Source organism: Pteropus alecto, unplaced genomic scaffold (assembly GCF_000325575.1).
Source record: "Pteropus alecto unplaced genomic scaffold, ASM32557v1 scaffold43, whole genome shotgun sequence".
NCBI classification, from domain to species: domain Eukaryota; kingdom Metazoa; phylum Chordata; class Mammalia; order Chiroptera; family Pteropodidae; genus Pteropus; species Pteropus alecto.
In genome coordinates this window covers 9,015,975-9,031,669 of record NW_006435764.1, presented here as the reverse complement: position 1 = coordinate 9,031,669, position 15,695 = coordinate 9,015,975, and the positions used below count along the sequence as shown (strand labels likewise).

Genomic DNA, 15,695 nt, shown 5'->3' with positions numbered 1-15,695 from the left:
GCCCTCCCCACAGCCTCCCCAGGCCCCTTTGATCACCCTGCTCCCTCCTTGCCTTACGGAGAAAACCTAAACCAGCATTTTCACTGTCTTCTCGCCACAGTCAGTCGATATGCAATTGCTTATGTTTCAAATATAGATTTGAATCCCTGCGTGAAACGACTAAGAATTTGAGAATCTAAATGGACAAATTAAATTCAAGAACATGTTTATTTTTTGAGTGAAACAGGCCCGATATCGATAACACTAGAGACGATCCCCCTGTCCCAAGGGGGCCTGCTGACGACTGCACCCCAGTGCAGCAGCAGGGGCTGTGCGCACTGCTCTTCCGGTCCCGGGCTTCCGGAAGCGCCTGCGAATCTGGGCCCAGTTTTCCCACGAAGATCAGTCTCCCAGACTCGCGAGAACAAATCACCAGGCCTGTTCTCCAACTCCTCCCACCACCATTTACCTAGTTAGAAGTGAATCAGACGACCAATATGACTTTTTAAAAATTATTTAATTTAGTAGTTTTCTTGGAAAAAAACAATAAGGCAAAAAAACCTAAAATATATGTTTTGTTTTGATGTGACTTTATTTCACCTGAAGGACTTGAAGCTTCTTCCGTTAGCAGGAATCTGATGGGGGATCGGGCTGGAGATGTAGGGCAGACGGTGTAGGAAGGAAGCGGGGGACAAAGTGGGGAGGTTCAGCGTAGTTGAGGGAGTCCCACTGTCTCAAGCCCGTCTATTCATCAGGTCACACTTTCGCAGGCCTCCTTGAAGGAAGCCCCAGACAGCCCCTTGCTCGTGCTGGGCATCAGGTTGGTGGGCAGCTCCCCAGCACCTGCCCCTCTCTCATCACAACGGGGAAGGAGGGCGGTGGGGAGGGACTAGGCGCACTATCGACCCACTATAAACCCAGCTTCCCCGGCGGGCTGGCTTCCTCTGGAATGACATTGCCCGCTAACAACCCACACCCTGGCTGAGGCTCAGCTGTTAAGGAACAGAAACAAAAAACACGAAACAAAAAGCATACAAGGAAGGCACCTCAATGTGTGATCCTCAACCAAGGGTGGGTTGCTCGGGGCGAGGTTTCTCAAGACAACGGAAACAGAGAGAGAACAAAAACGGAGGAAGCCGAGGCCCAGCAGGAGCAGGTCGCTCACCCACGCGTGTGACGCTGCTGTCAGCCCCGGGTCCTTGGAAGAAGGTTCTTTTGGGACTCGGCTGTGTGCTGTGATTTGGACAGAGGCAGAATGAACTGGAAATTACCCTCCTGACTTTTGACCAATACTCTTCCTGACGAAAAGGAGGAAAAAAGGCAGGAAAGAGGTTTTCATTTTCAAGAGTCAGGTAATTAGGAGAGCAGACTGGACAGCGGTGGGCGCCCCATGATGCAAACACTGGCTAACCCCTGTTCAGTGGCTGCCAGACATGATCCTGCTCCGGCTGAGTCTGTCCCCTCAAGGTGCGAAGCAGAGGCTCCGCTCCACGCCCACACACCCGGAACAGTCCCAGGGAGACGAGCGATATCAAAAAACAAGATTCTTAATGGGAAGAAGGAAAATCGAACAAAAAATTAGATTTTTCTCTACATATATATAATATACAGATATTTAACACATTATTCCATAAGTGGCTCCAGTCCATGGGGCTTGAGAGATGGTGACAACTCTTATTCCAGATGAAGTCCTCTCAGATTCTGAAGTGTATCAGAACGGGAGGCAACGTTTCGCTCCACACTGGGGCACGGCCCCCGACTGGTGGTGTGCCAAGAGCAGAGAAGCAAGAAAGGCAATGAAGGATGGGGGTGAGGAGGAACTGGGAAAGCGAAAGTGGCTAGCGGTCTTTTTCCATCCTGCCTTGTGTTCTCAAAAGTTCTCCGCCTGAGCAAGTCCGCAAAACCCCTTTGTGAGGACACCGCTACCCGCCTACCGACCAGCACAGGTGGCCTCCGGCTGCTGTCAAAGAAGATGGAGAACAGTAGCAGGGTGTTTTACGTGAGTGAAGATGGCAACTTCCAAGAATATAACTAAATATTCCAACTATACAGAACGGTCCCCCTGGCGAGCGGTCCAAAACGCAGTTCTCTCTGCACCGACGTCCCCCCAAGAAACTGACCCCACTGGTGAACTCATTTCAGCACGTCAGCCTCAGCTCCACCACAATCATTCGCGATGCCTCCGTTGATAAGTCTTACATGTTTCCTTTTAAAGGGACTTCAAAAATCAGCTCTTGCTCTGAACAGCACCAAAATGCCCCTGAATCATCATCTTGCGTAGATCTTGGCTGAGCAGGGCACTAAAAGGGGAGGGCGAATGACATCATCTTAAATGGGGGCACAGGGAGAAGGAAGAGCCAAGAGTACTTGACTTTGCAGAGGTGGAAAACCGCTAACGTCCAGCCACTAAACTCTCTTACAAACATAGGTATCTAGTATGTCAATTTCAGTTTGTTTCAATCAGCTAAGGCAACCAGCCAATCACCACCACTGGTGTCTGCTTCTGGTGATTGATTTGGAAAAAATGATTGGTTAAGACAGACAAACTTGAGGAAAGCACTCGGTAAGAGAGTCCCAATGGCCGGCTTTCCCGCACATCCTCTGTCCTCTTCGCCTTTGGCTCCTCCTTTTTTGTGACTGCCGAAGGTTCAGAAAATGTCCGGGCACGAGTTCCAGTCCTGTTTTTCTTTACACTCCCAGTATCCTCCCCTATAAATATGAGTTAACTCCTTGGTAACAGGGTCCTTCTTCCGCTCAAACCACAGTGCCTTATAGGGATCGTAGGGTGTGCCTGAAAGGGAAAGAGGGCAAATCAAAACAGAATTAGAGCCTCAAACACGTTGGTATTCTCTACCCATCAAGAAATCGAGTAGAAGGCAGGTTCGTTACCGTCCTCTGTGGCTTTCACAGCTTCTGCTTCTCGTTTCTTCCTGGAAAGCCTTTGTTTTTCTTCCAGGCGCTGCTTCTCAGCATTTGCTTCATCCCAGCGCCCATTCTCCATCAGTCTCTGGTCTGGCCGTAACCGGCTGTCTGTGGGGGCCGTGCCCACTTCCCAGGCATTGAGAGTCAGGGCAAGCTCTGAGAAGTAGTACATGTTTTCTGCATTCTTCCTAAAAGTCAAAGATGAGAAAGAGAAAGGGTGATGCCAGAGCCCAGGCCCTAGCTAGTTAGGGAGCAACAACTAGGCACACTGCCAAAAGACTACATCACTGAGGCTGTTCGACAAATGCAAAGGCTCAAGGACCATGTCATCTCCCCCACAACTCAGAGGCCCTGACTGAACCACTCCTCATCGTCTCCCCAGCATCATTCGGTTCCAGTTTCCTGGGCTGGTGTTGTGCTCGGCTGAAGAAGTTCATTAGGAAGAATGAAACATTCTAGTAAATGAAAATTCCTTATTCCTGTTTCCTCTGCTTTCTTTCTAACCTCTTCCTGGGATAATCTTGGCTATGACTACAGACTGGCTATTACTACATATTAAATGATGACAGGAGACAAACGGCCTCCATCTTATTTCCAAAGTCCTGTACATTATCTCAGAAAGTTTGATATTGCTGCTGGGCCTTTAGGCAAAATGGTAACAGGTGGTAGGTAACTTCCCTTCTAGCCACTTCTAAATGGTTTTGCTCTAAATTATAGAAAAGTAACCACAATCCAAAGGACCCTACAGAAAGCACCAAATATGGCTGGGAAGAAATGGTGTGATTAGTTTGAACTGTCTTAGGACAGGGCATGCTACATCTCCAGCCATACAACAACCTTCTGGTGATCTCGCCAAAGGTATAGATTTCTCTTGCTCAGTCTCTCACAGAATTAGGTGGGAGGGGAGGCAGAAATGCCACCAGTACGGCTCCTGGGCTGAGGCCACAGGACCCCGGGCGGCAGGCCTGCCGATACTCACGGTAGAGGGTTCCTCTTCCACAGCATGACCCTGCTTTCCTCAGCTTCATGGCCTCTCTGTCGAGCGTCACCCCCATTTTCCCCAATGACTGGTTGTACTTTGAAACAATCCATTTTCTCATCCCACGTGCCCAGGAGGACAAAGTGAACTTTTCCTGATGGATCTGTCACTTCTCCTGTCACCTGCAAGGATGGACAGCAGAGCTTTAGAGTACAGACCACAGCCATCGTGAGTTACCTTACCTGACGACTCTTCCGGAAACCAAAGTCCTAGGGTAAATGCCGGTTAAATCCTGTTATGACAAATGCCATGGAGTCGTCCAAATTATTTTGTTAAATTTTCTTAAGCTGCTTAAAATAACTGAGCCATGAGTTGGAGGTTTCATTACCATTTTATTGTAGTTTTTGAAGTAATGATAACATGTAGAAAAAGGATCTGACTGGTGCTCAGAATCATGGTGTTTTCTTCTCTCCAGAAATCAGAGAGAGCCACAAATGGATTTAAATCCCCAACTATTCTTCGCTCTCCCACCAGAATTCTCACGGCACCCTTCCACTGTGGGGTCACACACAACTTGTGCTCAGACTCATTCACAGGGTCAAAGTGCCCACCCCTTCTTCCTATAATCCTTTTATTAGTCCCTCCTCTGTTTCCTATTTTCGGTCTCTCATTGCTCGTGACTTTTACTTTCTTGTTGTTTCCAGAAGGAGGATTTTGTTTTAGTAATGCAACAGATCCCCTTTCTTGCTTTCTCCTTTACCTCTTTTTTTTTTTGAATCACCATATGTGTATATATATTTATATTTATATTTATATATGTATTTAGGATAAATATATATTTAGGAAAAAATATATATATTTAGATTATCTGTTTATCTACCTACTTATTCATCCATCCATCCACCCACCCACCCATCCACCCATTTCACATTCCGGTCCCAAAGGAGTAGGCTTTCAAATGGATACATGTTAAATGAAACAATTTAAATTCCAACTTCTCTTACCTTTCTTGCTACATCCCGAGAAAAGTAGCTATAAGGAACAAATTTAAGATTGCACTTGTCTCCTGTCTTGTGATTCACAATATCAATCTCACCAGACTATAAAATGAAAAGAATCATGGATTAGTTTTATAAAGACTGGATGATGTGAATATCTAGCAACACTATGCCTCACAATTCTTTATTTTCAGTCTTCCATTCTAGCACTCTCTTGCTTAAGATTCAGGTCTTAGCCAACTGTGAGATGGGGCAGGAAATGTCACCTTGGATCCCAGGTTGGAATGAAGACCAAATGACCTTTGTTTTTGTGTGTGTGTGTGTGTCACATGTTAGGTGGCATGATTTGACCTTCAGCACATATACTGGTATTTACATAATAATTTACTTTTCCAAACTGATCCTCCACTAGTACCTTTCAGGAACTCCATGCTTAAATCAAAGTACTCTCCTTGCTATTTCAAGGTTACATATGGCAGGCCTTTCTATATACTTTATTCATTTTATTTTCTTCTCCTCTCAATCTTCTGAGTCCCAAACCACTCTTTAAGATGAAGCTTAAGTCACACAGCTGGGACTTTTCCTGATGCTCAGACAGTATTCCCTCTTCTGAATTTACTGCGACCATTGTCTTAAGAGCATACTGACAATTAAAAAGATATTAACTTAGTACACCTCTTATTCTACTGTATTTTGTTAAATACTTTTCGACGTACACATATTTGTCACATCGTCAATGATACAGTAACTCTCTGAAGACAACGTCTCATCTGACTTTGTATCCCCAGGACCTGGTACTCAGCTTGGTAGTAAATGTCTAATGAATAAGGAAAGGATGAAGAATGGGAGCCGTGTTTATTATTTTCCTGTATCCGTCATAGTGTCTGACATAATCCCAATGAATGTTATTACTTGGTCATTTATAAATAATACTTTGTGGTACAGAAACTCAGGGAGGCTGAGAGAAATTCCTAGGAGAAACTGATAGGTAACAACAGTTTGGGGCTAGTTCGTGTGTCCTGAGTACTGCAAAGATGTACCTAAGGAGGTATTCTTCTGAACTTCGGAAACGCATGGGCACCTGTGCTCACCTGGTCTATCCACAACTTGCCCACAATAATGTTGTGCACTGTTGTGGTAACTTTCTTCCAAGTGTAGTGGTGCCCAGTTGCATGGAAAATACAGTGGATGCTACCTGGAAGCAGAGAGAGGCACATAAATTAAACCAAATATTAGAAAAAATATCACTATGTGAGCTAGAAATAAGAATGGGTTGATTTTCTTTTGATATTTCTTACTTTTAAAAGAAAAAAAACCAATAAATCGAAACGAATTTATAACTTTCTTAAATGTTAGAAACACTGACTGAATCTTTTCGCTTGATTTTTAAATTTATGAGAAAAACATAACGAAATGATGACAAACACTGACAACTGATACAGCTTATCTAGGAAGCAATATTGTGCAATTGTAGAAATAAAAATGAAAGTAACCCCCCCAATCTTTTCACCAGCTGTGTCCATCATACCAGCTGCAAAATTTATAGGAACAGGTCAAATCTGCCTCAACATGAAAAAACAGAATTGCATTGTGGGAAGGAGCATACACTGGCGGTCAGTACTGGGGGCCAGACCCTATTTTTAGTAACTAGCTGTGTGACCTTATGGGTCACCCATCTAAGGGCTTCAACAATGAAAAGGAGTGATGGATAGAGTAGGGGTTTTGGGGTCAGACAGGACAGGATTCAGTCTTGGCTCCGCTACTCTTTAGATGTGTGACCCTGTGTTGTATAATAAAGAATTTGTCTGCTCTTTCCATGGTTCCTGGAAAGAAATATCTAAGCCCTAAGCCCTTGGAATTTCCCAAGTGATAGTAATGTCTTTGTTATTCACAGTGACTCTGAAAGTTTATGCCAGTGAGTCATCATGGTGGGCCCCCAGATAGCTTCTGCTAGCAAGATGACCCAAAATGAGGGCAGGACAGAAAGCCATGCCACGTGATTAGAGACTGGGGCTTTGAGCCACCTGATAAGGGCTGGATCGCCCCACCTCCTGGGAATGACATTCCCTTCCCTCCAGAGAGGGAAGGAGGCCTGGATATGCAGTTCAATCATGTGGCCAATGATTCGATCGACCATACCTATATAATAAAACCCCAATAAAATCTCTTGACAACGAAGCTTGCTGGAGCTTCCTGGTTGGTGAACATATGAATGTGCCAGGAGGGTGATGTGCCCTGGTTCCATGGGGAGGGGGCGTGGAAGCTCTCTGTTCGGGACCCTCCCAGACCTTACCCTCTGTTTCTCTCTTCGTTTGGCTGGTCCTGATTTGTACCTCTTACAATAAAACTGTATTAGCAAGGATAGCATTTTCCTGAGTCCTGAGTCATTCTGCCAATTATCAAACCTGAAGGAACTGTGGGAACCCCTGAATTTCTTTCTTTTTGAGGGGGGAACCCCTGAATTTATAGCCAGTTGGTCAGATGTGCAGGTGGTCTGGGGCCCTCCAAACACGTGGCTGACATGTGAAGTAAGGGCAGACTTGCTGGAGACCATGCTTTAACTGACAGGGTTGGTGTGAATCCAAGCGGTACCAGAATGTACCAGTCCCAGTACCAGAATGGCGCTGCAGTACTACACCCTGGGGATGTTTTTAACTTGCCTAGGCCTTGGTTTTATCCACCTGTAAACCACAAACCAGTAACCACATCTAGTTGTTCCTTAAATGTGTCTGTTTGCCCAGTAAAATGCTTGAAACATAATAGGTATTCAGTAGATATAGTCTTCTCGTGTGCCTGTGAGTTAATTGCAAATGAATACCAAACCAAAATCAATGGTTTGAAGAGAGGTGGCTGAAGATTCAAAATAATAAAAAAATTTAAAGATTTTACACACACACACACACACACACACACACACACACACATATACACACATACTTATAAAACAGTTAATTCTAGTAATGGTATAACTCTAAGCTCCCTCTGTAACCACTACACACACGAACACTGATTGTGGCTTAGTTGTGGCTTAGTTGTGTCTTTCTTGCACAAAAGATTAAAGCAGTCCTGGCTGCTGTAGCAGCAGGGGTGGTGACGGTGACAATGACATTAACAGTAACGGGAACTCTGCTGAGAGCACTGCTGTGTACCAGATGCTGTGCTATGTCCTCCTCACACATTATCTCATTCACGACCATTTCTAACACATACCCTACACCTCTTGCTCAATGAATGACTCTTCCACAGCCACTGCAGCCTATTCCCCATCATCTCTGGCCTAAACTTCTATAACAACTTCTTTTTTGGTCTCCCAGCTTCTACTTTTGCCCCTTAAAGTCTCTAGTCAAAATGGTCTCTTGAATCTTCATGTCATATCAACATGTCATATCAACTTAGTGCACTGCATCAAACCTCTCAATGATTTTCCACTGCGATTAGAAGAAAACTCTCTGACATCATCCACGCCCCGCCACCCCCACTCATGCTGAGCCAGCCTCACTGCTTCTCATGCATGCGATACTTGTTCCCCCCTCAGGGCTTTACCTTTGGGGTTCTCTCTGTCTGGAATGCTCTCCCACAAACCATCTTTTGGTTGATTTTTTTGTTATTAGGTCTCTGCTCAAACGTTAACCCTTTCAGAGCGGATTTCCTTGACTACTCTATCGAAGGAACCACACGCATACTTGTTTCTCCATTAACCTCTGAGATATCTCCACTTTATTTTCTTCATAGACTTCACACCATAGAAAATTAAATTATTTATATATTCGCTTTGTCTTCTGCTTAAGACAAGAACACAAGCTAAACGAGAGCAAAGTGGTTTTTGTTCACTACGGTACCCATAGCACCTACAAGATTTCCCGGCATATGGTGGCACTCAAATATCTGCTGATACCTCAGCTGCAGTTGCTCTATCCTCTAGATTTGTTTCTTATTGCTGATGGAACCAGTGCCACGTTTAGTGGCTTAAAATAACACAGTTTCTGCTCTTACAGTTCTGCAGGTCAGAGTCTAAAAATCAAAGTGTCAGAAGGGCTGTGACCCTTCTGAAACCTCTAGGGGAGAATCTATTTTCTTGCCTTTTCCGGCTTCTCGCGGTCACCTGCTTCCTTTGGTTGTGTTCCCTTTCTAGCATCACTCACATCTCTTGTTTCTGTTGTCACTGACTCTGATCCTCAGGCCTCCCTTTCATAACAACCCTTGTGATTATACTGAACCCAAGGAATAAACCAGGATTAGCTCCCCATCTCGAGATCCTTAACATAACCACACTTACAAAGTTCCTTTCATTATGTAAAATGATATATTCATAGGTTCTGGTGACTAGAATGTAAAAATATTTTGGGGGAGAGGGGCCTTATGCAGCCTACCACATTCCCATTTTACCAACGAAGACTCTGAGCTCAGATAGGTCAAGTCATTTGCCCAAGGTCACACAGCTAGAGAATGCCAGAGCTGAAGTTCAAAATGATCAGAACATCTGTATAGCCTGATACCATAATCCTATATCCCACCCTGATGATGTACCTGTTCTGTAGTGTCCCTTTCAGCTCCGGGAATAGTGGAAAAACAAAGAATGTCCTATGACTGCCTTCCTTTATGTAATATTGTGTCTTGAAAACTTGACATTAAGTTAAAGATCTAAAAATAGAGCCATTTAAGACGTATGAAGGGGAAGAGCCACCTCCGGAATGGTGGAGTAAAGACACATATGTTTGCTCCTCAGTATAATCAAGAACACTAGCACCTCAAACAGCCTTTTCCAAAGTGATTATCAAAACCATCAGTGGCAACTGTTTAACAAAGCAGCTGCCCAAGATGGTGTACAGCTGAAGAACCAGTAGCCAGAAATTCCTGAATTTGATAAATACACTAATCTACACATCCAAGAACCTCAATAAACTCCATGTAGGATAAACTCAAAGAGCACCGCGCTGAAATCCATCATAACCAAACTATTAAAACACAAAGACAGAGAATCTTGAAAGCAGCAAGAGAAAAACGATCCTAAATAAGATAATCAGAAACCATGGCAGAATGTGAGATGACACATTCAAAACGCTGAAAAAGGTTGTCAAATCAAGAATTCTATAACCAGCCAAACTATTCTTTATTAAAAAAAAAAAAAAAATAGGAGAACTTAAGACATTCCAGATAAACAAAAACTAAAAAAATGCATAGCTAGCTCATCTGCCCTTCAAGAAATACTAAAGTCCTTCGAGGTGAAATAAAGGGACACTAGACAGTAACTTAAATCTACAGTAAAAAATAAAGAAAAAAAAAAAAAGAAATGAAGTGATCATTGAAGAAAACTACAATAAAACTATATAAACATCTTTTGCTCACAGTTCTTTTTTCCTCCTAAGTTAAAAGACAACCACATAAAGCAAGTTATAAAACTACGTTGATGGAATTATAATGCAAAAAAATACAATTTGTAGGAAAATAAAAGCATGAAGGAAGGAAAAGGTAATGGATCCACATAAGTGACAACGGTTTTGTATACTATTCAGAAAAGTTGGTATTAATCTCCACTAGACTATTAGAAGTTAACTAACACCTAGGATAACCACTACAAGAATACCTTTAAAAATACAGTAAAAGAAATAACAAGAGAACTAAAATGGTAAACTAGAAAAACATCTACTTAACACAGAAAGAAGGCACTAACGGAGGAATAGAAGGACAAAAACACAAGATGTACAGAAAACAAATACCAAAATAGGAGATGTAAATTCTACCTCGTCAATAACTATAACAAATGTAAACACTTTACTAGTGTCTTATTAAACACTCTATTAAAAGGAACTTAGAAACTGGAAATATGGATAAAATATATGAGGGGACTTTTTTGACTAAAGTACCATTCAGGGGCAAATTCAAGGTCCAAGGAGCCCAGCAGTATCATTGACACAGAGATCGACAGGCTGAGTGGCTGCTTCATTCGCATTCTCAAATCGTGGTTCTTCTTGGGTTAGGGAATTCCGAACCCATAAAATAATATCCCTATCCAAACGTGTCTCTTTAAACTTCGGGGTTATCACCTAGTTCCAATACCTTGGAACTCAATGAGAAAATTCATATTTACCTCTATCATAGTCTTCATCATTTTACAAACTTCAATCATATTTTCTGGAAAAATTCTTTTTGCGATTGCAAGAATTCTAACCTTTTAAGTCTATTTTACAAGAAGACTCAGATCACCTGCCGCCACCTCAAAAAAACATCTATCTGCCTATTCGCTCACAATCCTGTTCATGTATCTTTCTTCAGAGACATTTGTTGCCAACTCAGAATTTACCACCTATAAGCTGAGTACCACTGAGAATGTCAAAGTTTCACCGTACAATTCTCCTTCCAAGTCACGGACCCAAATGTATGAACTACAGCCGCCCCCAGGGCTAGTGTCTGGGAATACCACTCTCTATATTTCTGTATTCGGCATCCTGTCACTATGTCAATTCTTTGTTCAATTTCCTTATGAAGGCTTGTGTCTGAGTTCTGTTCACTTAGTTTCCCCAGCACCTAGAACCATGCCTGGTACATGGCAGGTACTCAGTCCTAACGAATGGAGGGACTTAAAACAACACACCTGAGTAACCTGAATTCTTAAATAGCCATAGGAATGGAATCCTATCAAAGATATTTAACTCTAAAAAAATTAGATCCGTCACTTAGACATGTTTATACAGTTATTTACCCTTCAAAGAATTCTAGATTAGTCAAATTTTAGAGAAATGTATAGCACATCACTGGTAAGTTAGGTTTATTGCTACTTTTAATGTATATAGAACCCTCCTTAGAACTAAATATAATCCATCTCTTTGGAGAGCCTCAGGTGGCCCCTGAAACTCTTCTCCATGGGGGAGAGTCACACTGCTATAGGCCCAGTGACACCCGACTTCTGCAAATTAGGTGTGATCATCCCAGGCATTTACTACTCTTAACCTAATACTTCTGTAATCACTAGCTTTAAAGAGAATTCAGCAGTTAGACTTTTTAAAATATCCCCCGTGAAGATCAAGACCAAAATCACTCAGTCTCCTTTTCATTTAAGGGCCTTTTGCATATTAACCATGAAGGGACAGTTAACACGCCAGTTCCCTTTTTCCTTTCGGAATTGCCAACATTCCTCAACTTTTTTCTGGCTAATTCCTTCTTTGCACTACACCTGCTCCATTTTGTGTTTCTGGGAGAGAGGGACATTTATTAAAGAAGATGGCTATACCACACTAACCAAGCACCGCGGCCATGCCTCACGAGAGACCCAAACTGGGAGACAGAAAGCCAGGAGACAGGAGCTCGGGCAGTCACTGTCGGCTCTGTCTTTAGGGAGCCATTTGGTTTCTATGTGCTTTGTGCTGCTTCTTCTGCAGACCAGCATTCACTCTTCAGTACACACATGGCCAAATGTGGCTGCTCTAGTTCAACAGAGTATCGAGAATCTCTGCTATACTTTTTGAGTAATCTCATTTCCCTTAAAGTTACAGACTCTCTAACATTGCATATTAGGATTCCTGTTCCAAGGCCTAATCTTTTTGATCTTGGTGCAAAATTAACTTGTGATCCAATACGATCTTTTAAAATAAAGTTTCATCTTACCTGGAGTTCAGCCATTATATAAATAATACCTAATCCATCTGACAGAGGAAGAGAGAGGGAGAGAAAGGTGAGGAGAGGTAGGAGGGGTAGCTAAGAAACTAACCTTGTAGTCACAAGAACTTTGATTTATAGAGAGAATCTGATTTCTAGGGTAATAGAAGAAACAACATCAGTTAAGAGATAATTTTTTTTTTTATATTAGAATTTACTTTTAAAAATCATACTTAAAGATGCATTAAATATAGCTAAGAGGACAAAAAACTTATGACTGGATGGGTCCTTACAGAGTCTCACGCCTCCTCACTCATTCGATAGCTGAGAAGTTAAATGACGTGCACGAAGCCAGCTAGTAAGGTTAACCAAATCAGACTTTGGTCTCTTGTCACCTAAACCAGTGATCTTCCCTCATGCCAGAAAATCTTCCGTTCCTGGAACACTAATATCTTACAAAGATGGTGGCCTTACCGAGGGGCATGATGGAGAGGTATTTGCCTCGAAACTTGCTGGTGATTTTGATTTCCTGACGCAATGTCCAGCCATTTTTGGACTCAGCATGGTGTGCAGCAGCAGGGGGATGATGACTCACCTTGAAGAAATCAGTGGTTCAAATTAACAAGGAAGAAAGGAGAAGGAAAAGATACTGTCTAGTAAGTGACGATAAACACGCAAAAGTCGCACTTGACATTTTTATGTCCACAATAGTAGCTGAACACTAGAGCCTCCAGTGTGGAAGTCCTGGGCCGGGTGACAGGGACTGGAACTTCTGCAAACATAGTACCCAGGGGAGCAACCAAAAAAGTCATGCGTTTCTTCAAAAAGGACATGTGTCACGGTCTCAAGGCGCCTTTACCTGCTCACAGAGGGATCGGTACCCATTCTCCTCTAATCGGTCCAGCTCGAAGGTCTCCCCAAGAAGTGGGTTGAATGGCTTGCTGGTACGGAAGACAGTAGTGGAGTAGGAGGACACGGTGAAAGCTGCAACATAACAGAGCTGTTCTAGAGAGTTCTCACATTTTGCAGCTCGGTCTAACAGCTCATGGTATTCCAGATCTTCAGTAAGGCGCTGAAGCATGGATAAGGGCTCATTAAAGTTCACCTGTCAGGAAAAAAACAGATATAAAAACCTTTGCCCACACCTCTGTAAGAGACAGTTTAATTTTTGCAGGTGGACATATTGAGATGTCGCGATGATGAAGCCCATCACTGGGAAGAGGAGAGGCCTTCGCTGAATAGATTAACTCTTAAGATCTGCAAGTGATCTGTTCTCCCTGGCCAACTGCGCACGTCAGTGAGTGGAATACGGCACCATTTTCATTTATTTCACTAACTATGAGCTCTTTGAGGTGGGAACCACGCCTCTTCTGTTCATTACTGCATATCTGAGAGTCATCGATGCGCTGGATGTAGGAGACCGTCAGCAAATAGGTATTGAATGAATGAATAAAAGAGGAAATGTATTTTAGCACAAGTATACTTGGAGAGAAAGTTAGGTATTTAAAATTCTTGAGGGAAGAAAGGAAGGTTAGTAACTTTTAAGTACTGGCAAGTGCTGGTTAGCAAAAGAAAAACATTACGAAAGTTAGTTTCCACTCCCTCTGGGACTAGATGATCGCTAAGTGTCGGTTCGGTTCTACACCAGGCCTGGAGTCTGACTTCTTAGCTCTGAGCTGGACGGTTGTTCTTTTGGACCTGGAGTGCTCACGAAAGGGGGGTGAGTGTTTCCACTTTTCAAGTTCCAGAGCCAACTTAGGGCACTCTGTCACTAGATATTTGTGTGCTGCTGTCAGGGAGAAGATGTTCATTTGTTCGTTCATTCGCTTTTTCATTCCGCAAATATTTATTGAGCCCTCCTGTGTGCCAGACCCTTTGACTCACTGGGTGTAGAGAACTGAACAAAAGAGACATTGTCTCCCCACCCTCCTCATCTTCGAAAAAGAGTTACCTTCTCAATTGACTGGAATTTAAGATGACAACAGTATTTTTACAAATGCTAAAAAAAATAAAAGGTTAGGTTTCCAGGTTAGCTCATAAAATTTATTTAATCTGCAATACCGTTAGATGGGCCTGAATATTACCAGCCTGAGTTCTGAGTCCAGAGGACAGAGAAAGGAATATTCCCATCCATTGAATGGTGCTGGCATAGAGCAATATTTCAGTTAAACGAACCAAACAAAAACATTTTTCTTACCTATGATCCCACCTCTTTTTCTGCATTTTCTTCCAACCTCCTACCTGCCAATCCCTGAGCCACATACTCCCCTAATATTTACCGTCCTCGCAAATATGAAATATCTTGTCATTTTCACTATAACAAACTTTGAAACCAAAGTATGAAGGAAAACATTTACTTTAAGTGCCATCACCCAAAGATAACCATTATTAAGATTTTTCATGTTTGTTTCTATGCATTTGTACATTTCTAAAAAATAAAATAAATAATATACCGCAGCCTGCTTTTTTCTTTGAGAAATATACCACAAATTTCTATAAAATTTCCCAACGAAGACAGAGCCACGGGACCAATATTAGACCAGCCTTCTTAGGGGAAGTAGGATCTACTGACCCTCAACCAAGCCAGTGTGCCACACTCCAGAGCCACCTTGACACTGGGAGAAGAGCACTATGATAAGAAAAATGCATGCGGAGGGGCAACAGACGGATAAAACTTGAATCCTCAAAAGTCTTTTTAAAAGATGGTGCTTACGACCTATGCCAACAAAATCTCTCAGTGGCAGAATTTTAGACAACGTTAAGTAATTATTTCTATATACTTTGAGGAAGACTGGGCATGGGTGATGTCCTCTCCCGGTGACTACATGACTACTGGATGACACCTAAGTGTCAGTTCAGTTCTACGTCAGGCCAGGATTCTGATTTCTTAGCTCTGAGCTGGACAAGACACATCAGCACTGCCTGGGACCAGGATCGATGTGTCCTGAAGCTATCGTCACTTTTCACGCACACAGCCCTGCTCCCAACAACTGCTCCAGGAACCATAGTTTCTCTAAAAGTGCCAAGCTTTTCCTATCGGTCATTTTAACACTCAGAGGGTTAATAGGGAAACAAATGAATCCGTGACTTTAAAGTGGAAAGAAGCAGGGAATTCGTTCTATAGCTGATGGAGAGCTGGGCAGCCAAAAAAGACAACCTCAAGGTTAGCAACCTCAAGGTTAGCAACGGCAGGAAGCCGTAACCGTTGGTCAGCTAGAAGAAAG

At 42.8% G+C, this 15,695-nt stretch overlaps 1 protein-coding gene across 1 annotated transcript in view; it reads right to left on the bottom strand.

Moving 5' to 3' along the window:
- Nucleotides 1-1,540: 1,540 nt before the first annotated feature.
- The window catches only part of OSBP (oxysterol binding protein), a gene marked incomplete at its 5' end in the record, with an annotated part of 28,810 nt that continues 14,655 nt past the window's right edge, over nt 1,541-15,695 (bottom strand). Inside the window, 7 exons of the mRNA XM_025046312.1 lie at nt 1,541-2,770; nt 2,869-3,089; nt 3,881-4,062; nt 4,885-4,980; nt 5,970-6,073; nt 12,946-13,066; nt 13,331-13,576. Coding sequence (XP_024902080.1) covers nt 2,628-2,770; nt 2,869-3,089; nt 3,881-4,062; nt 4,885-4,980; nt 5,970-6,073; nt 12,946-13,066; nt 13,331-13,576 — 1,113 coding nt within the window. The remainder of the gene's footprint in view (nt 2,771-2,868; nt 3,090-3,880; nt 4,063-4,884; nt 4,981-5,969; nt 6,074-12,945; nt 13,067-13,330; nt 13,577-15,695) is intronic.